Source organism: Grampus griseus (assembly GCF_964374135.1).
Source record: "Grampus griseus genome assembly, chromosome: 2".
NCBI lineage: Eukaryota > Metazoa > Chordata > Mammalia > Artiodactyla > Delphinidae > Grampus > Grampus griseus.
Genome location: NC_139018.1, coordinates 118,722,130 through 118,740,172, shown reverse-complemented (window position 1 = coordinate 118,740,172; position 18,043 = coordinate 118,722,130). Strand labels below are relative to the sequence as shown.

General features: G+C 36.7%; 1 protein-coding gene across 3 annotated transcripts in view; it reads right to left on the bottom strand.

Moving 5' to 3' along the window:
• SCAPER (S-phase cyclin A associated protein in the ER) overlaps positions 1-18,043 on the bottom strand; it is a 495,909-nt gene that overhangs the window by 258,196 nt on the left and 219,670 nt on the right. For all 3 annotated transcript variants that reach the window (XM_082647309.1, XM_082647310.1, XM_082647311.1), the window contains exon 21: positions 10,129-10,265. In XM_082647309.1, the coding sequence (XP_082503435.1) occupies positions 10,129-10,265 (137 nt within the window). The remainder of the gene's footprint in view (positions 1-10,128; positions 10,266-18,043) is intronic.

The window sequence follows — 18,043 nt, the reverse complement described above, 5'->3', positions numbered from 1 at the left end:
AATAGGGACGGGACCTGCACCAGTGGGAGGGAGCTGTGAAGGAGGAAAGGTTACCACACACTAGGAAGCCCCTTCGTGGGCGGAGAGTGTGGGTGGCGGATCGGAAAGCTTCAGAGCTGTGGAGGAGAGCACAGCAACAGGGGTGCGGAAAGCAAAGCGGGGAGATTCCCGCACAGAGGATCGGTGCTGACCGGCACTCACCACCCCGAGAGGCTTGTCTGCTCACCCGCCGGGGCGGGTGGGGCTGGGAGCTGGGGCTCGGGCTTCGGTCGGAGCGCAGGGAGAGGACTGGGGTTGGCGGCGTGAACACAGCCTGTAGGGGGTTAGTGCACCACCGCTAGCCAGGAGGGAGTCTGGAGAAAAGTCTGGACCTGCTGAAGAGGCAAGGGACTTTTTCTTCCCTCTTTGTTTCCTGGTGTGCGAGGAGAGGGGATTAAGAGCACTGCTTAAAGGAGCTCCAGAGACGGGCACGAGCCGCAGCTAAAAGCACGGACCCCAGAGACGGGCATGAGACGTTAAGGCTGCTGCTGCCGCCACAGAGAAGCCTGTATGCGAGCACAGGTCACTATCCACACACCCCTTCCGGGGAGCCTGTGCAGCCCTCCACGGCCAGGGTCCCGGGATCCAGGGACAACTTGTCTGGGAGAACGCACGGCGCGCCTCAGGCTGGTGCAACGTCACGCCGGCCTCTGCCACCACAGGCTCACCCCTCACTCCGTGCCCCTCCGTCCCCACAGCCTGAGTGAGCCAGAGTACCCGAAGCAGCTGCTCCTTTAACCCTGTCCTGTCTGAGCGAAGAACAGACGGCCTCCTGCGACCTACACGCAGAGGCGGGACCAAAACGAAAGTTGAGCCCCTGGCAGCTGTTGAGAACAAAGAAGAGAAAGGGAAACCTCTCCCAGCAGCCTCAGAAGCAGCGGATTAAAGCTCCACAATCAACTTGATGTACCCTGCATCTGTGGAATACATGAAGAGACAACGTATCATCCCAAACTGAGGAGGTGGACTTTGAGAGCAAGATTTATGATTTTTTCCCCTTTTCCACATTTTGTGAGTGTGTATGTATATGCTTCTGTGTGAGATTTTGTCTGTATAGCTTTGCTTCCACCATTTGTCCTAGGGTTTTAACCGTCCGTTTTTTTTTTTTTTTTTTGGTTTTTTTGCTTTAAAAAAAAAATTCTTTTGTTTCTTAATATTTTTTTATTTTAATAACTTTATTATATTTTATCTTATTTTATTTTACTTTATTTTCTTTCTTTTTTCCTTCCTTCCCTCCTTCCTTCCTCCCTCCCTCCTTTCTTTCTTTCTCCTTCTTTTTCTTTCTTCCTCTCTTTCTTTCTTTCTTTCTACTTCTATTAATTCTTTCTTTCTACTTTTTCTCCCTTTATTTTCTAAGTCGTGTGGATGAGAGGCTCTTGGTGCTGCAGCCAGGAGTCAGTGCTCTGCCTCTGAGGTGGGAGAGCCAACTTCAGGACACTGGTCCACAAGAGACCTCCCAGCTCCACATAATACCAAACAGCGAAAATCTCCCAGAGACCTCCATCTCAACACCAGCACCCAGCTTCACTCAACGACCAGCAAGGTACAGTGCTGGACACCCTATGCCAAACAACTAGCAAGACAGGAACACAACCCTACCCATTAGCAGAGAGGCTGCCTAAAATCATAATAAGGCCACAGACACCCCAAAACACACCACCAGATGTGGACCTGCCCACCAGAAAGACAAGATCCAGCCTCACTCACCAGAACCCAGGCACTAGCCCCCTCCACCAGGAAGCCTACACAACCCACTGAACCAACCTTAGCCACTGGGGACAGACACCAAAAACAAGACAGAACTACAAACCTGCAGCCTGCAAAAAGGAGACCCCAAACACAGTAAGATAAGCAAAATAAGAAGACAGAAAAACACACAGCAGACGAAGGAGCAAGATAAAAACCCATCTGACCTAACAAATGAAGAGGAAATAGGCAGTCTACCTGAAAAAAAATTGAGAGTAATGATAGTAAAGATGATACAAAATACTGGAAATAGAATAGAGAAAATGCAAGAAACATTTAACAAGGACCTAGAAGAACTAAAGATGAAAAAAACAATGATGAACAACACAATAAATGAAATTAAAAATACTCTAGAAGGGACCAATAGCAGAATAACTGAGGCAGAAGAATAGATAAGTGACCTGGAAGATAAAATAGTGCAAAAAACGACTGCAGAGCAGAATAAAGAAAAAAGAATGAAAAGAACTGAGGACAGTCTCAGAGACCTCTGGGACAACATTAAGCGCACCAACATTCGAATTATAGGGGATCCAGAAGAAGAAGAGAAAAAGAAAGTGACTGAGAAAATAATTGAAGAGATTATACTTGAAAACTTCCCTAATATGGGAAAGGAAATAGTTAATCAAGTCCAGGAAGCACAGAGAGTCCCATACAGGATAATCCAAGGAGAAATATGCCAAGACACATATTAATCAAACTGTCAAAAACAAAGAAAACATATTAAAAGCAGCAAGGAAAAAACAACAAATAACACACAAGGGAATCCATATAGGGTTAACAGCTGATCTTTCAGCAGAAACTCTACAAGCCAGAAGAGATTGGCAGAACATATTTAAAGTGATGAAGGAGAAAAACCTGCAACCAAGATTACTCTACCCAGCAAGGATCTCATTCAGATTTGATAGAGAAATTAAAACCTTTACAGACAAGCAAAAGCTAAGAGAATTCAGCACCACCAAACCACCTTTAAAACAACTGCTAAAGGAACTTCTCTAGGCAAGAAACACTAGAGAAGGAAAAGACCTACAATAACGAACCCAAAACAATTAAGAAAATGGAAATAGGAACATACATATCAATAATTACCTTAAATGTAAATAGACTAAATGCTCCCACCAAAAGACACAGACTGGCTGAATGGATACAAAAACAAGACCCATATATATGCTGTCTACAAGAGACCCACTTCAGACCTAGAGACACATACACACTGAAAGTAAGGGGATGGAAAAAGATATTCCATGCAAATGGAAACCAAAAGAAAGCTGGAGTAGCAATTCTCATATCAGACAAAATAGACTTCAAAATAAAGACTATTACAAGAGACAAAGAAGGACACTACATAACGATCAAGGGATCGATCCAAGAAGAAGATATAACAATTGTAAAGATTTATGCACCCAACATAGTAGCATCGCAATACATAAGGCAAATACTAACAGCCATAAAAGGGGAAATCGAGAGTAACACATTCATAGTAGGTGACTCTAACACCCCACTTTCACCAATGGACAGATCATCCAAAATGAAAACAAATAAGGAAACACAAGCTTTGAATGATACATTAAACAAGATGCACTTAATTGATATTTATAGGACACTGCATCCAAAAACAACAGAATACACATTTTTCTCAAGTGATCATGCAACATTCTCCAGGATAGATCATATCTTGGGTCACAAATCAAGCCTTGGTAAATTTAAGAAAATTGAAATTGTATCAAGTATCTTTTTGGACCACAGCGCTATGAGACTACATATCAATTACAGGAAAAGATCTGTAAAAAATACCAACACATGGAGGCTAAACAATACACTACTTAGTAACGAAGTGATCACTGAAGAAATCAAAGAGGAAATAAAAAAATACCTAGAAACAAATGACAATGGAGACATGACGACCCAAAACCTATGGGATACAGCAAAAGCAGTTCTAAGAGGGAAGTTTATAGCAATACAATCCTACCTTAAGAAACAGGAAACATCTCGAATAGACAACCTAACCTTGCACCTAAAGAAATTAGAGAAAGAAGAACAAAAATACCCCAAAGTTAGCAGAAGGAAAGAAATCATAAAACTCAGATCAGAAATAAGTGAAAAAGAAATGAAGGAAATGATAGCAAAGATTAATAAAACTAAAAGCTGGTTCTTTGAAAGGATAAACAAAATTGATAAACCATTAGCCAGACTCATCAAGAAAAAAAGGGAGAAGACTGAAATCAATAGAATTAGAAATGAAAAAGGAGAAGTAACAACTGACACTGCAGAAATACAAAAGATCATGAGAGATTACTACAAGCAACTCTATGCCAATAAAATGGACAACCTGGAAGAAATGGACAAATTCTTAGAAATGCACAACCTGCCAAGACTGAATCACGAAGAAATAGAAAATATGAACAGTCCAATCACAAGCACTGAAATTGAAACTGTGATTAAAAATCTTGCAACAAACAAAAGCCCAGGACCAGAGAGCTTCACAGGCGAATTCTATCAAACATTTAGAGAAGAGCTAACACCTATCCTTCTCAAATTCTTCCAAAATATAGCAGAGGGAGGAACACTCCCAAACTCATTCTATGAGGCCACCATCACCTTGATACCAAAACCAGTCAAGGATGTCTCAAAGAAAGAAAACTACAGGCCAATATCACTGATGAACATAGATGCATAGATCCTCAATAAAATACTAGCAAAAAGAATCCAACAGCACATTAAAAGGATCATATATCATGATCAAGTGGGGTTTATTCCAGGAATGCAAGGATTCTTCAATATACGCAAATCAATCAATGTGATAAACCATATTAACAAATTGAAGGGCAAACACCATATGATCATCTCAATAGATGCAGAGAAAGCTTTCGACAAAATTCAACACCGATGTATGATAAAAACCCTACAGAAAGTAGGCATAGAGGGAACTTTCCTCACCATAATAAAGGCTATATATGACAAACCCATAGCCAACATCGTCCTCAATGGTGAAAAACTGAAAGCATTTCCACTAAGATCAGGAACAAGACAAGGTTGCCCACTCTCACCACTCTTATTCAACATAGTTTTGGAAGTTTTAGCCACAGCAATCAGAGAAGAAAAGGAAATAAAAGGAATCCAAATCGAAAAGAAGTAAAGCTGTCACTGTTTGCAGATGACATGATACTATACATAGAGAATCCTAAAGATGCTACCAGAAAACTACTAGAGCTAATCAATGAATTTGGTAAAGTAGCAGGATACAAAATTAATGCACAGAAATCTCTGGCATTGTTATACACTAATGATGAAAAATCTCAAAGTGAAATTAAGAAAACACTCCCATTTACCACTGCAACAAAAAGAATAAAATATCTAGGAATATACCTACCTAAGGAGACAAAAGAACTATAAGCAGAAAATTATAAGACACTGATGAAAGAAATTAAAGATGATACAAATAGATGGAGAGATATACCATGTTCTTGGATGGGAAGAATCAACATTGTGAAAATGACTGTACTACCCAAAGCAATCTACAGATTCAATGCAATCCCTATCAAACTACCACTGGCATTTTTCACAGAAATAGAACAAAAAATTTCACAATTTGCATGGAAACACAAAAGACCCCGAATAGCCAAAGCAATCTTAAGAACGAAAAATGGAGCTGGAGGAATCAGGCTCCCTGACTTCAGACTATACTACAAAGCTACAGTAATCAAGAGAGTATGGTCCTGGCACTAAAACAGAAAGATAGATCAATGGAACAGGATAGAAAGCCCAGAGATAAACCCACGCACATATGGTCACCTTATCTTTGATAAAGGAGGCAGGAATGTACAGTGGAGAAAGGACAGTCTCTTCAATAAGTGGTGCTGGGAAAACTGGACACGTACATGTAAAAGTATGAGATTAGATCACTCCCTAATACCATACACAAAAATAAGCTCAAAATGGATTAAAGACCTAAATGTAAGGCCAGAAACTATCAAACTCTTAGAGGAAAACATAGGTAGAACACTCTATGACATAAATCACAGCAAGATCCTTTTTGACCCACCTCCTAGAGAAATGGAAATAAAAACAAAAATAAACAAATGGGACCTAATGAAACTTCGAAGTTTTGCACAGCAAAGGAAACCATAAACAAGAGCAAAAGACTACCCTCAGAATGGGAGAAAATATTTGCAAATGAAGCAACTGACAAAGGATTAATCTCCAAAATTTATAAGCAGCTCATGCAGCTCAATAACAAAAAAACAAACAACCCATTCCAAAAATGGGCAGAAGACCTAAACAGACATTTCTCCAAAGAAGATATACAGACTGCCAACAAACACATGAAAGAATGCTCAACATCATTAATCATTAGAGAAATGCAAATCAAAACTACAATGAGGTATCATCTCACACCAGTCAGAATGGCCATCATCAAAAAGTCTAGAAACAATAAATGCTGGAGAGGGTGTGGAGAAAAGGGAACCCTCTTGCAGTGCTGGTGGGAACGTGAATTGGTACAGCCACTATGGAGAACAGTATGGAGGTTCCTTAAAAAACTACAAATAGCACTGCCATACGACCCAGCAATCCCACTACTGGGCATATACCGCGAGAAAACCATAATTCAAATAGAGTCAAGTACCAAAATGTTCATTGCAGCTCTATTTACAATAGCCTGGAGATGGAAACAACCTAAGTGTCCATCATCGGATGAATGGATAAAGAAGATGTGGCACATATATACAATGGAATATTACTCAGCCTTTAAAAGAAATAAAATTGACCTATTTGTAATGAGGTGGATACACCTAGAGTCTGTCATACAGAGTGAAGTAAGTCAGAAAAAGAAAGACAAATACCGTATGCTAACACATATATATGGAATTTTAGGGAAAAAAAATGTCATGAAGAACCTAGGGGTACGACAGGAATAAAGACACAGACCTACTAGACAATGGACTTGAGGATATGCGGAGGGGGAAGGGTAAGCTGTGACAAAGCGAGAGAGAGGCATGGACATATATACACTACCAAATGTAAGGTAGATAGCTAGTGGGAAGCAGCCGCATAGCACAGGGAGATTAACTCGGTGTTTTGTGAGTGCCTGGAGGGGTGGGATAGGGAGGGTGGGAGGGAGGGAGACGCAAGAGGGAAGAGATATGGGAACAAATCTGATATGTATAACAGATTCACTTTTTTATAAAACAGAAACTAACACACCATTGTAAAGCAATTATACTCCAATAAAGATGTTAAAAAAAGAACATATTGATAAAATAGACTTCATCACAATTAAAGAACTTTTGCTTATTAAAAGCTATCAGTAACAAAATGTATAGGCAAGCTCCAGATTCAGAAAAAAATTCACAAGACACATATCTGACAAAGAACGTGTAGCTAGAATATATAAACAACTCAAAAATAAAGTGACAACTTTTAACGTGCAAAAATCTTCAACAGACACATCATAAAGGAAGATATGAATGGTTAAAAAGCACATGGAAAGATACTCAATACATGTCATTAGTCACTAGGAAAATGCAAATTAGAATCACAATGAGATACCACTATGCTCACACTGGAATTAGGTTAAAATTTTCAAAACTCACAATACCAAGTACTGACAAATTGTTGAGCAACTGGAACTCCCACAGTTTGCTGATGGGAGTGTAAAACAGTACAACCACTGTGGAAAACAGTGTGGTATTATACTTTTAAGTATTTACCCAAGAGAAATTAAAATGTGTATACACCCAAAGACTTGATAGGAGCTTAATTTACAAATGCCAACAATTGGAAACCCAAATGTCTATCAACATATGAACAGATAAAAATTTGTGGGACATGCACACAATGGATATGTTCAGCAATGAAAAAGAACAAACTATATACATGCCACAACACAGATAAGTCTGAGAAACAGTATACAGTTGACCCTTGAACAACATGGCTTTTAACTATGTGGGTCTACTTATACATGGATTGTTTCCAATAGTAAATACTATAGTACTACACAATCCCCGGTTGGTTGAACCCATGGCTGTGGAAACATGGATACAGAGGAACTGCAGATACGGAGGACCAATAAGTTATACGTGGATTTTTTGACTGTATGGAGAGTCAGTGCCCCTAACCCTCTCATTGTTCAAGGATCAACTGTACTTAGTAAAAGAAGCCAGCCACAAAGGAATCTAATTTCATTTGTATGTATTTCTAGAACAGGAAAAACTAATCTATAATGATAGAAAGCAGATCAGTGGTTACCAAGCACCAGGAGTGGTGGAAGACTGACTGGAAAAGAGACACAAAGACACTCTGTGGAGTAATGGAAGTGTTCTAAACTTTGACAGGAGTATGGCTTACGTGAGTATCTAGATTTGGCAAAACTAAACATCTGTACATTAGAGATCTCTACTTTCACTTAAATAAATCATACTGCAATGAAAAAAAAAGTCTACAGATAAGTATGCATAAAAAGGATATATATGCCAAAATATTAGTATCAGAATTATAGTTTTTTTCCTATAACTTAAAGATTTTCTTTAATAAACTAGCATTATTACTATATTATATATATTACTATATTATATTAATATATATATGTGTGTGTGTGTGTGTATGTGTGTATATATATATATATATATATATATATATAAAACTATACTATACTTCCCTGAAGGACCTCACTGAAAAGGTGACATTTGAGCAAAGACCTGAAGGAGGTAAGGGAGCTAAGCTTTATACATAAAAGTAGGAAGAGCCATCCAGGAAGAGGAAAACTGAAGTACTGAAGTTTAAAAGCCCTGAGGTTTTGCGAAGAAAAGTGACATGATCTGACATTTTAACAGGTTCACTTTGGCTAGCATGTTTGGAATAGACAGTAAGGAGCCAAGGATAGAAACAAAGAAACTAGTCAGAGGAGTACAGCAATAATCCAGGTGAGATATGATGGAGGCTTGGTTGAAGGAGGAAGTAGTAATGCTAGAGAAAGACAGTCAAATTCTGAACATATTTTAAAGCAAAGCTAACATTATTTGCAGTTAGATTGGATGAGTAGTGTGGGAGAAAGAAAAAGGTCAAGGACAACTTCAAGGGTTTTGGCACACACAACTAGAACAGAGCACCTGGTCATTACAATAGGGAAGACTATGGGACAAGAACGGGTTTTTTTTCAGGAGGGGTGCTGCAGAGAAGAAAGCGGGAGCTTGTTGTTTGGACATACTAAGTTTGAGTAAAACTGGAGATATATAAAATTGGTAGTCATCAGCAAATGGAGAATACTTAAAGCCACAGAACTGGGTCAACTAGCCAAGGAAATGTGTACACAGAGGAAAAAAAAGAGAGGTCCAAAGAATGGACTCTACAGCATTTCAGGACCTCAGCAAGTTCTTAGCACAAACTAGAAATGAAGGTCAGTAATACCCTGAAGTATATACTGCAAAACTATTTTTAGAAACTTGGAGGAACTTCAAAAAATATAATCAAAAAAGCCTTTCCTATTCTTTGCCTGAATGAGTACTCTCAAGTTTTCACTGATTCTATAAGATGAAATCGACACCTTTTTAAATTACAATCTGAAATTGGAAACTATAGAGAGATAACCCCAGTTCACCATTATTCTAGACCTGTATTTCTGTAATCCCACGGGTGAAGCTTCTCTATCTTTCAAACCATTTGGGAATAAAGGTATAACAACATATTCAGACTACCTTCCTTCAAATAGCAAAGAACTATCTTCTAAGGAGGAACTACATTTGTGTCCTCGAACAAGACTCATCAGTCAGCAGATGATGCTCAAAGCTTGTGAGGTAATGATATACTACACAGCTGTCTGATCCTCAGATATCACTTTGGAGGCAGATGATAAACTACAGATCTGACAACTCACTTTCCATTTCAAGATATTTCTTGAACTTTTTCTTGTTGTGACAGGCTACCAAATTGATTAAACCTAGTCATGGTATTTGACACTACAGCCAGCAGACTTCTATTTGTTGATTGCTATTGATTTTCTTTGATACTTCATTTAAAAATCAATAGTTGGAAAGAAAAATAGGCTTGGTTTACACATACTTAAACATACTGTTGTATGCTGAAGGAGGCACAAGTTTGGCAGGGCTTTGGCATCCAATTATAAGGAGAGCTCTTAACAGGTGAAAGCAAGGGCTTCAGATCAATATGCAGTTTTCTTTCTTAATCAAAGAAAGTGGCTATAAATTAGGCTCATCGGTGTTATTTTCAAGGCTTTCTTGAAGCAAACAAGTTTAAACTTTTTTGGCGGGGAGACAGGGTCTTCCTTGGATTTACATTAAAAAAGATACATCACTAAGAGTTTTTCTTTGTTTTTAAGGATATTTTTAGTACCTGAAGTTCATCCGGGCTTTTATCTTTTTGGCTTTTTTTTTGTTTTTTTGCCGCTCTTCTCCATCTTTCAAAGGCTCTGGTGGAGCTGCACTTTCAACCACAATGTCAATAATATACTTCTTTAAGGAAAGGTGCTCCTGCAAGATAAATAAATGAAATAATGGTGATGATGATGATGATTAAGAAATAACATAGCATTGATACAGACTACAGTGAGTATGAAAGAATATATAGATGAAAGTAAAAGTAATCTCTATGAAATACTGGTTTCAAAAATTGCTTGGGGAAAAATTGAAGAAACTGTTTTACTTGAGATTTTCATTGACTCACCAAACCTTTGCTGCACATCAATTGCACTACATGCTAAGGATACAGCGACATATCCCGGTGCCTTGCAACCCTACACTGCAGTAGGAGAGGTAAAATATGTACACAAATATATAATACCAAGCTTGAGAGTTAAGAGTGCTGTAGGAGCTCAAAAGGGGAAACAAGATCACTGTTCACTCAGGGTAAAGAGGAAAGATTTTAAGAAGGAAGCACCACGTCTGCTATCCCTTGATTGAATTTGAACATATGGATATTGGGGATGTGTGTATTTGTTTGGGCTGGTAGTTGGTAAAGGTGGCAGGAAGGAGAAAGGAAAAGGGCATCTCAGAAAACAGGCAGAGATGAGAAAGTGGAAGGTGGTTACTGGCAGCAGAAGTTGGCCCCAGTGCCCTCCTTAGCCATCTTGGATTTTACGGCTCATCACTGTAATCACTCCCTTGCATGTACACAACTCGCTTGCCCCTCTGTTCTTCTTTCATACTTGCATGGAAAAATCCTAACCCTAAATCCAACTCTTTCCCTACTCTGTACCCATAACTGAGCAGATTAATATGGCTATAATTACAAACCATGTTGACTACTCTAACTTTAAATTTATGACATTACACCTCAAATGGGCTCCAGTATTGCCAGGCAATCAAGCAACCTTAGTCTACCCACATTCTTCTTCCTAGAAATTATTTTAGACCCTCTCCTTAAATTTCCAACACCATTAGCACTGTAGATCACTTCTTCCTCCCTGACACTCTTTCTTCACTAGGTTACTAGACATCACATTGTCCTCCTAACTCCAGCTGTACCTTCTACGTTTTCCTTGCTAGATCCTTTTCCTCTTCTTGACTGGTAAATGTTAAACATCTCAGACCTATCTTCAGATCCTCCCTCTTCTCTATTCAAACTTATCCATCAAGTGTAGTGACTTGAAACATTATTCACATAGGCAATTCCCAAATTTTTATCCCTAGTCCAGACCTCTCCCCTGAACTCCATTCCTATATCAAACTGTCTCCTGAAAATCTCCACTTAAGTAGAATATTTCCACCATAAGAATTTCCAAAATAATATTCTACAACAAAACTCTTACGCTCCCAATATAAATTGCTCTTAGAGTGTTCAGTAAATGGTCCCACTATTTGTACAACTGCTCACATCTAATACACTAGTAACTCCTATCAGCTCTACTTTCAAATATACCCATATTAATCCCAATCCAACCACTTCTCCCCACCACATCACCTAGTCTAAGGCATCATCAGCTCTCATCCATATTATCGCAATAGCCTCTTAAATGTTCTTGCAGCTTCTATGATCTCCAAATCTTTCCTTTACAAAATCAGCGACTTTTAAAAATATAAATCACATCATATCATTCCTCTTATCAAAATCTTGAGTTCTCATCACATTTAGGGTCAAATCCAAAGTCCTTACCATGGCCTACTAAGCCCCCACATCATCAACCTCTCTCACCTCATCTTACACTACTCTCTCCTTTGTTCACTCCTTTCTATCCACAGTGGAGTGGTTGCTGTTGTTCCCCACATTCATCAGGAATGGTACTGCATCAGGACTCTTGTTTCCTTAGCCAAGAATATTCTTCTCCAAGTACTTGCATAGTCTCAGGTAAAATGAACACCCAGTCTTAAGTAACACCTTCTATTATTTGCCATCTTCTTATTTTGTTTATTTTTCTTCATAGGACTTGTCTAATATTAGTGCCTAACATCAATATTCATTTGCAATCTCCTGCACCAGAATATAAGTTTCATGAGGGCACTGACTTCGTTTTGCTCAGTGATGTTTCAGTGTCTGGTACTGTGCCTGGCATATGGTAGGCACTCAATAAGTAAATGTTAAATGAATGATGAGAAGAGGGTGAGGTAATAAGATCTAAAATAGTATTTGTGGTCAAATGAATGAAGGTGGTCAAAATGTACAAACTTCCAGTTATAAGATAAATAAATCATGGGAATGTAATGTACAACATAGTGACTATAGTTAACAATACTGTATTGTATATTTGAAAGTTGCTAAGAGAATAGATCCTGAAAGTTCTCATCACAAGAAAAAAAAATGTTAACTATGTGTGGTGACAGACTTTAACTAAACTTATATGGTAAGTTTACATTTCATACACTATATACATCAAACATTATGTTGTACACCTAAAACTAACACAAATGTTCTGCCAATTATATCTCAATTAAAAAAAGACAAAAATAGTATTTATGAGGGTTTATTCTACAACATATATTGAGGTAAGTACTTTACGTACGATCATTTAGTCCTTTATACTAAAAGGTATATATTGTTATTATTCCCATCTTAACTATGAGGAAACAAACACAGAATCAAATAACTTTTCTGAAGTTAAAAGGTCAAGATCATGACTAAGCAGCTTTGGAGGTAGTAGTGATAGAGCCTAAGTTTAAACCCAGACAGTATGATTATGGAGTCTGTATTCTTGACTAGTACCTTACATATATGGCTGGAAAATGAGTTTGAGTCATAGAGTTGTGCTCATTATGAAAATTTTATGCTTAGTGAAGTCAGAGAAAGACAAATCTTTTATGTTCTCTCTTATATGTGGAATCCAAAAAATAAAACAAATGGATATAACAAAACAGATACACAGTCACAGAGAACAAACTAGTGGTTACCACTGGGGCGAGGGATGGGGAGGGACAAGACAATGGAAGGGGATTAAGAGGTACAAGCTACTAGTTATGAAATAAATAAGATACAAGGATGTAGTATACAGCACAGGGAATGTAGATATATATATGTTATATAATATATAACTATAAATGGAGTATAATCTATGTAAATATTGAATCACTGTGTTGTACAACTGACACTAATATAAGATTGTAAATCAACCATACTTCAATAAAAAAGAAACTTTTCAATTCATAAACCTACCAAAAAAGCAAAACAGAAACTCCACAACCAAAGGCAGAAAATATTCTCTCAAATGCAGAAGCAATTATTTTCTTTATTTAATCATTTATTAAATACTTACTGTGATCAGCAAAGGGCTAAAGTGCATACATTATTTCCTAAAATCTTCACAACCCCATAGAACAGGTGGCAATATGTTTATATTTTACAGATATTTAACAAAGGCTCAAAGAGGTTCAATATTATGTCCATGATCACAAAACTCAAGTTCAAAACTACAACTGGCTGACTTCACAAGACCAACCTTTTTTACTACTCCACATTCCCTCCCGCTACACTGCTCACGTGGGCTGAGTCTCTGACATCTAATTTCTAACACTGCGTTAAGGAAAGGAAATCTTTTAAATGACGTCTTCAATTTTGTGAAAAGTTCAATTATACTACTTTCAGTTGTACATAAATGTTATTTACATATCTAATAGAATCCATTAAGTATTAATAGGATCCTTATTATGAAAATGCAGACATTATATAGAAAAATTTGGATTCTATCCAGAACAAAAAAATTGCATCTTTTAAAAAGACATTACATTTATATACACATTCACACATACAACACACATCATGCCCTCAAATTTATGTTAATTTTTTAAAAACCTCAAAACTAAAACCAAATGAGAATATATATTTTTGTTTGATTTAACTTTTTTCTTAATACAAAATCAACATGTTAATTATAGAAAATATGAATAAAACTAAGAAATAAAAATCTCCTATAATCTTAACACCTAAAAATAATTATTTGAGTATATCATCCAGACAGTTTTCTTCATATATATTTTTATTAAAATGGGCATACCTTTTATAATATTTTATAATCTGCTTTTTAAATTTAATATTGCAAATATATTCATACCATTAAATAATGTTCTAGAACATAATCTACTGATTATAGCAGTACACCTAATTTTACTAAATGCTTTTTTGTTAGATATTTGGATTTATTTTATGTATTCAATATAATAAATACCAGTGCAATAAATATTCCTATAGTTAAAATTTTAAACACAGAGTATATTATTCCTTTATGATCAAATCATAGAACTGAAATTCCTTGGTTACAGATTACACATATTTTTAAGGCTTTTCATATGTATTCCGAAACAACCAAAATGAGAATTAAGTCCCCACAAGTGATTTGCTAGTACCTAGTGTTTCGGTTTTCTTTTGTCTTTTTTTTTTTTTGTAAATATGTCAATTTGTTAGCTGAAAAAGTGATATTAGTATGCTTAACCATTTGCTTGTATTTTGTCTTCTGTGATTTAAAATGTGTCTTTTGTCTGGCTTTCTATAGACACATTTCAAGGTTTTATAGATTTGCTTCTGGTGGTTTGCATTATGTTTTCACTTTCTGTAAGCAAGAGACCGCCTTTTGATGATAAAAGAAATGCATTGTTGGATGTGACACAGGATGATTAATAGTTATTTTTCCATTAAAACCATGAAGACTATACAGGAAGAAGGTTTTGAGACGGTTTCTGAAGATGGAGAGAATGTACAAAGAAGGTTTTTCACACTGAGAAGTGGTTGAGAAAATTATGGTATATTTCTATGATGAAGTATTAGTCATTAAAACACTTATGAGAATTCTGAGAAAATGAAGGCAGTGGTAGCAATGTTTAAGATTCTCTCGGAATCATCATATAAATCAGAAAGAAAGATTAGATAGCAAAAACAAAACCCACAGAAAATATTTACAACAAAGTAAGTGACAAGGTATCCCCACAGCCTCCAAATAGAAGAGGGTGAGGACAAACTACCAATAGGTCAGCTGTGTTTCAGTGCCTTTGAAGGAGAAATCAGAGGGAAACAACAAGAGTGAATAATGAACTTGAGAGCAGAAATCTAAAAGGAACTGTTTTTCACTGGAGAGTGCAATAGGCCAATTTGCAAACAGCATCTAAAACTGAGAGGGGTTTCCCACTCAAATGGCAGGTGAGTAAAAGGTGCCTGCATTAAGAAGGTCTGAACAGTGTGGTGAAGGCTAGGCCCTATGAACTCTCGAAACTGAGCCAAGGAGAAACTGTTAAAAAACGAACTTAATTAAGCCAACTAGGGATAATTGAGACAAAGGGGGAAAAAGCCTCCATAAAAGCAGAGCAGGGAAACAGAATCAAGAAATATTAGAAAGCAAGTCACTATATTTTTCACAAAAACAATAGAAGAGGGAGCTCTAAGAAGTTAGAATAGGTACCCTGAGTCACAACTCATTATAAAAGTCTTATAAAACCAGTTCCACATAAAAATAAGCAATACAAAAGTATCAAGGTCAAATGTCAAACTTATTAAAAGAAAAAGAAAATAAGTAGAATAGCAACACTACAACAATGAAAACACACCAAAAAAATCCACAGAAAAGATAAAAATGCAACCTTCTATTTCAAAATAAACTAAAACAAATACAGAAAATGTTCTAACACAAATCGCCATCCTAAAACCTCAGCATTTAGGTCACAGAACTCAATGAAGACTGCAAAAGAAAATAAATCATTTAAGAAATGAAGATAAAACAGATGACAAGAGTGAATAAACACAACAAATAATGCCTCAGACAACTAAAAGATAAAAGGTAGAAAAATACTTAAAGCAAAAGAAATAAAAATTATTTGAGAGTAAGTGGAAATACAGAAGATAGGGAAAGATGCAGCAAACTGAATAGGAGTGCCTGAAAAAGAAAATCAAACCAAGGGAACAAATCAAATATTAAAAACTATAATTCAAGAAAACTTTTCTGAAAAAGAATATAATTAAATATTGAAAGAGTACACCACATATCTGAAAATATTGACCCAGAGTGGCTAATACCAAGACATATTGTATTACAATTTCTAAAAATATAATTTATGAAAAAAATTTGATTATCATCAGCCCTTTTGACAGCAATATTTTATGCCAGAAGAAAATGAAGTACAGTAGTTCCCCCTTATCCTCGGTTTCACTTTCTGTGGTTTCAGTTACCTGTGGTCACCAAGGTCTGAAAATATTAAATGGAAAATTCCAGAAATAAACAATTCATAAGTTTAAAATTGTGTATTGTTCTGAGTAGTGTGATGAAGTCTCACACCAATCTGCTACATGGCCTGGATGTAAATCTTCCTTTGTCCAGTGTTTCCATGCTGCACCTACCCGTTAGTCACTTAGTAGCCATCTAGGTTATCAGATGGATTGTGGTACGGCAGCGCTTGTTTTTAAGTAATGCTATTTTACTTAATAATGGTTCCAAAGCACAGGAGTAGTGATACTGGCAATTCAGATATTCTCTTACTTGCCTAATTTATAAATTAAACTTTATCACAGGTATTTATGTATAGGAAAAAACAATACAGCTGACCCTTGAAAAACATGGGGGTTAGTGATACTAATTCCCACACAGTCAAAAATCTACATGTAATCTTACAGCTGGCCTTCCATGTTTGCAGATTCAACCAACCACAGATCACTTTATTGAAAATAATCCATGTATAAGTGGACTTGCATAGCTCAAACCCGTGTTGTTCAAGGATTAACTGTATATATAGTATTTGGTACTATCCATGGTTTCAGGCATCCACTAGGGTCTTGGAACATATCCTCCAAGGATGAGAGGGGACTACTATAAGGTACTTAGTATTTTTTAAAGAAAGAAATGTGAGCTAAGGACTTTATATCCAGCAAAACCAACTTTCAAGTATGAAAAGCACAGATAAACTGTTATCAACATTTTAAAAAACCTCAGAGAATATCATTCTCATAAGACCTTCCTGAAGAATCTACTACAGAACAAGCCTCAGAAAACCAACATGACTAGAGAGACACAGACATAAGACTTGTGGTAAACATTACACGTACACTTACAGAACTAAGACTACACTAGTGATTAAAAGGTAAAGAAATATAGTTATATAATGGCTGTATGTCAGACTTTTCACAGAATTACTAATAAAAAAAGATGAGAATGGGGAAAACATGAAAAGAACACAAAAGGGCCTATAACACAGCTCTGACTCTGAAGGGGAGGGCATAACTTAGGGGATAACAGAGACAGAAGATGGATCTCTGAAAAACCACATGGCATAAAGCCTTGGGACTGCTTACCTCAGGACTGGCCACTTGGGATTGCTTACCTCAGGACTTTATTGTGAGAAATAAACTTCTATGTTCTTAAAACCACTGTATTTTTGTCACTATTACAGCAGATTAGTCTTTTCCCTAATTAATGCAATTATGTACAAAATTTTATAATAATTATATATATATCTTTGCATTTTTATATGTGTATACGTATGTGCATAAAATGACTATAAGAAAATAAGGCAATGGGAGGGAGGCTCAAGAGGGAGGGGATGTGGGGACATGTGTATGTATATGGCTGATTTGTTCTGTTGTGCAACAGAAACTAACACAGTATTGTGAAGCAATTATACTCCAATAAAGATCTATTTTAAAAAAAAAGGTGGAAAATTACTAAAAGTTGTCACTAGATGATTGTGATAGATTTTTAATTCTCTCATTTATAATAAGCATGTATAAGTAGATGGTAAATCATTTTAAAATAGTTCTTATGAGATGAAATCTGGAATTGACTTCAAAAAGAGTATTTGAGGAAAGTGAATGGAACGTCAATAAGGCAGGATAAGTTTATCATTGT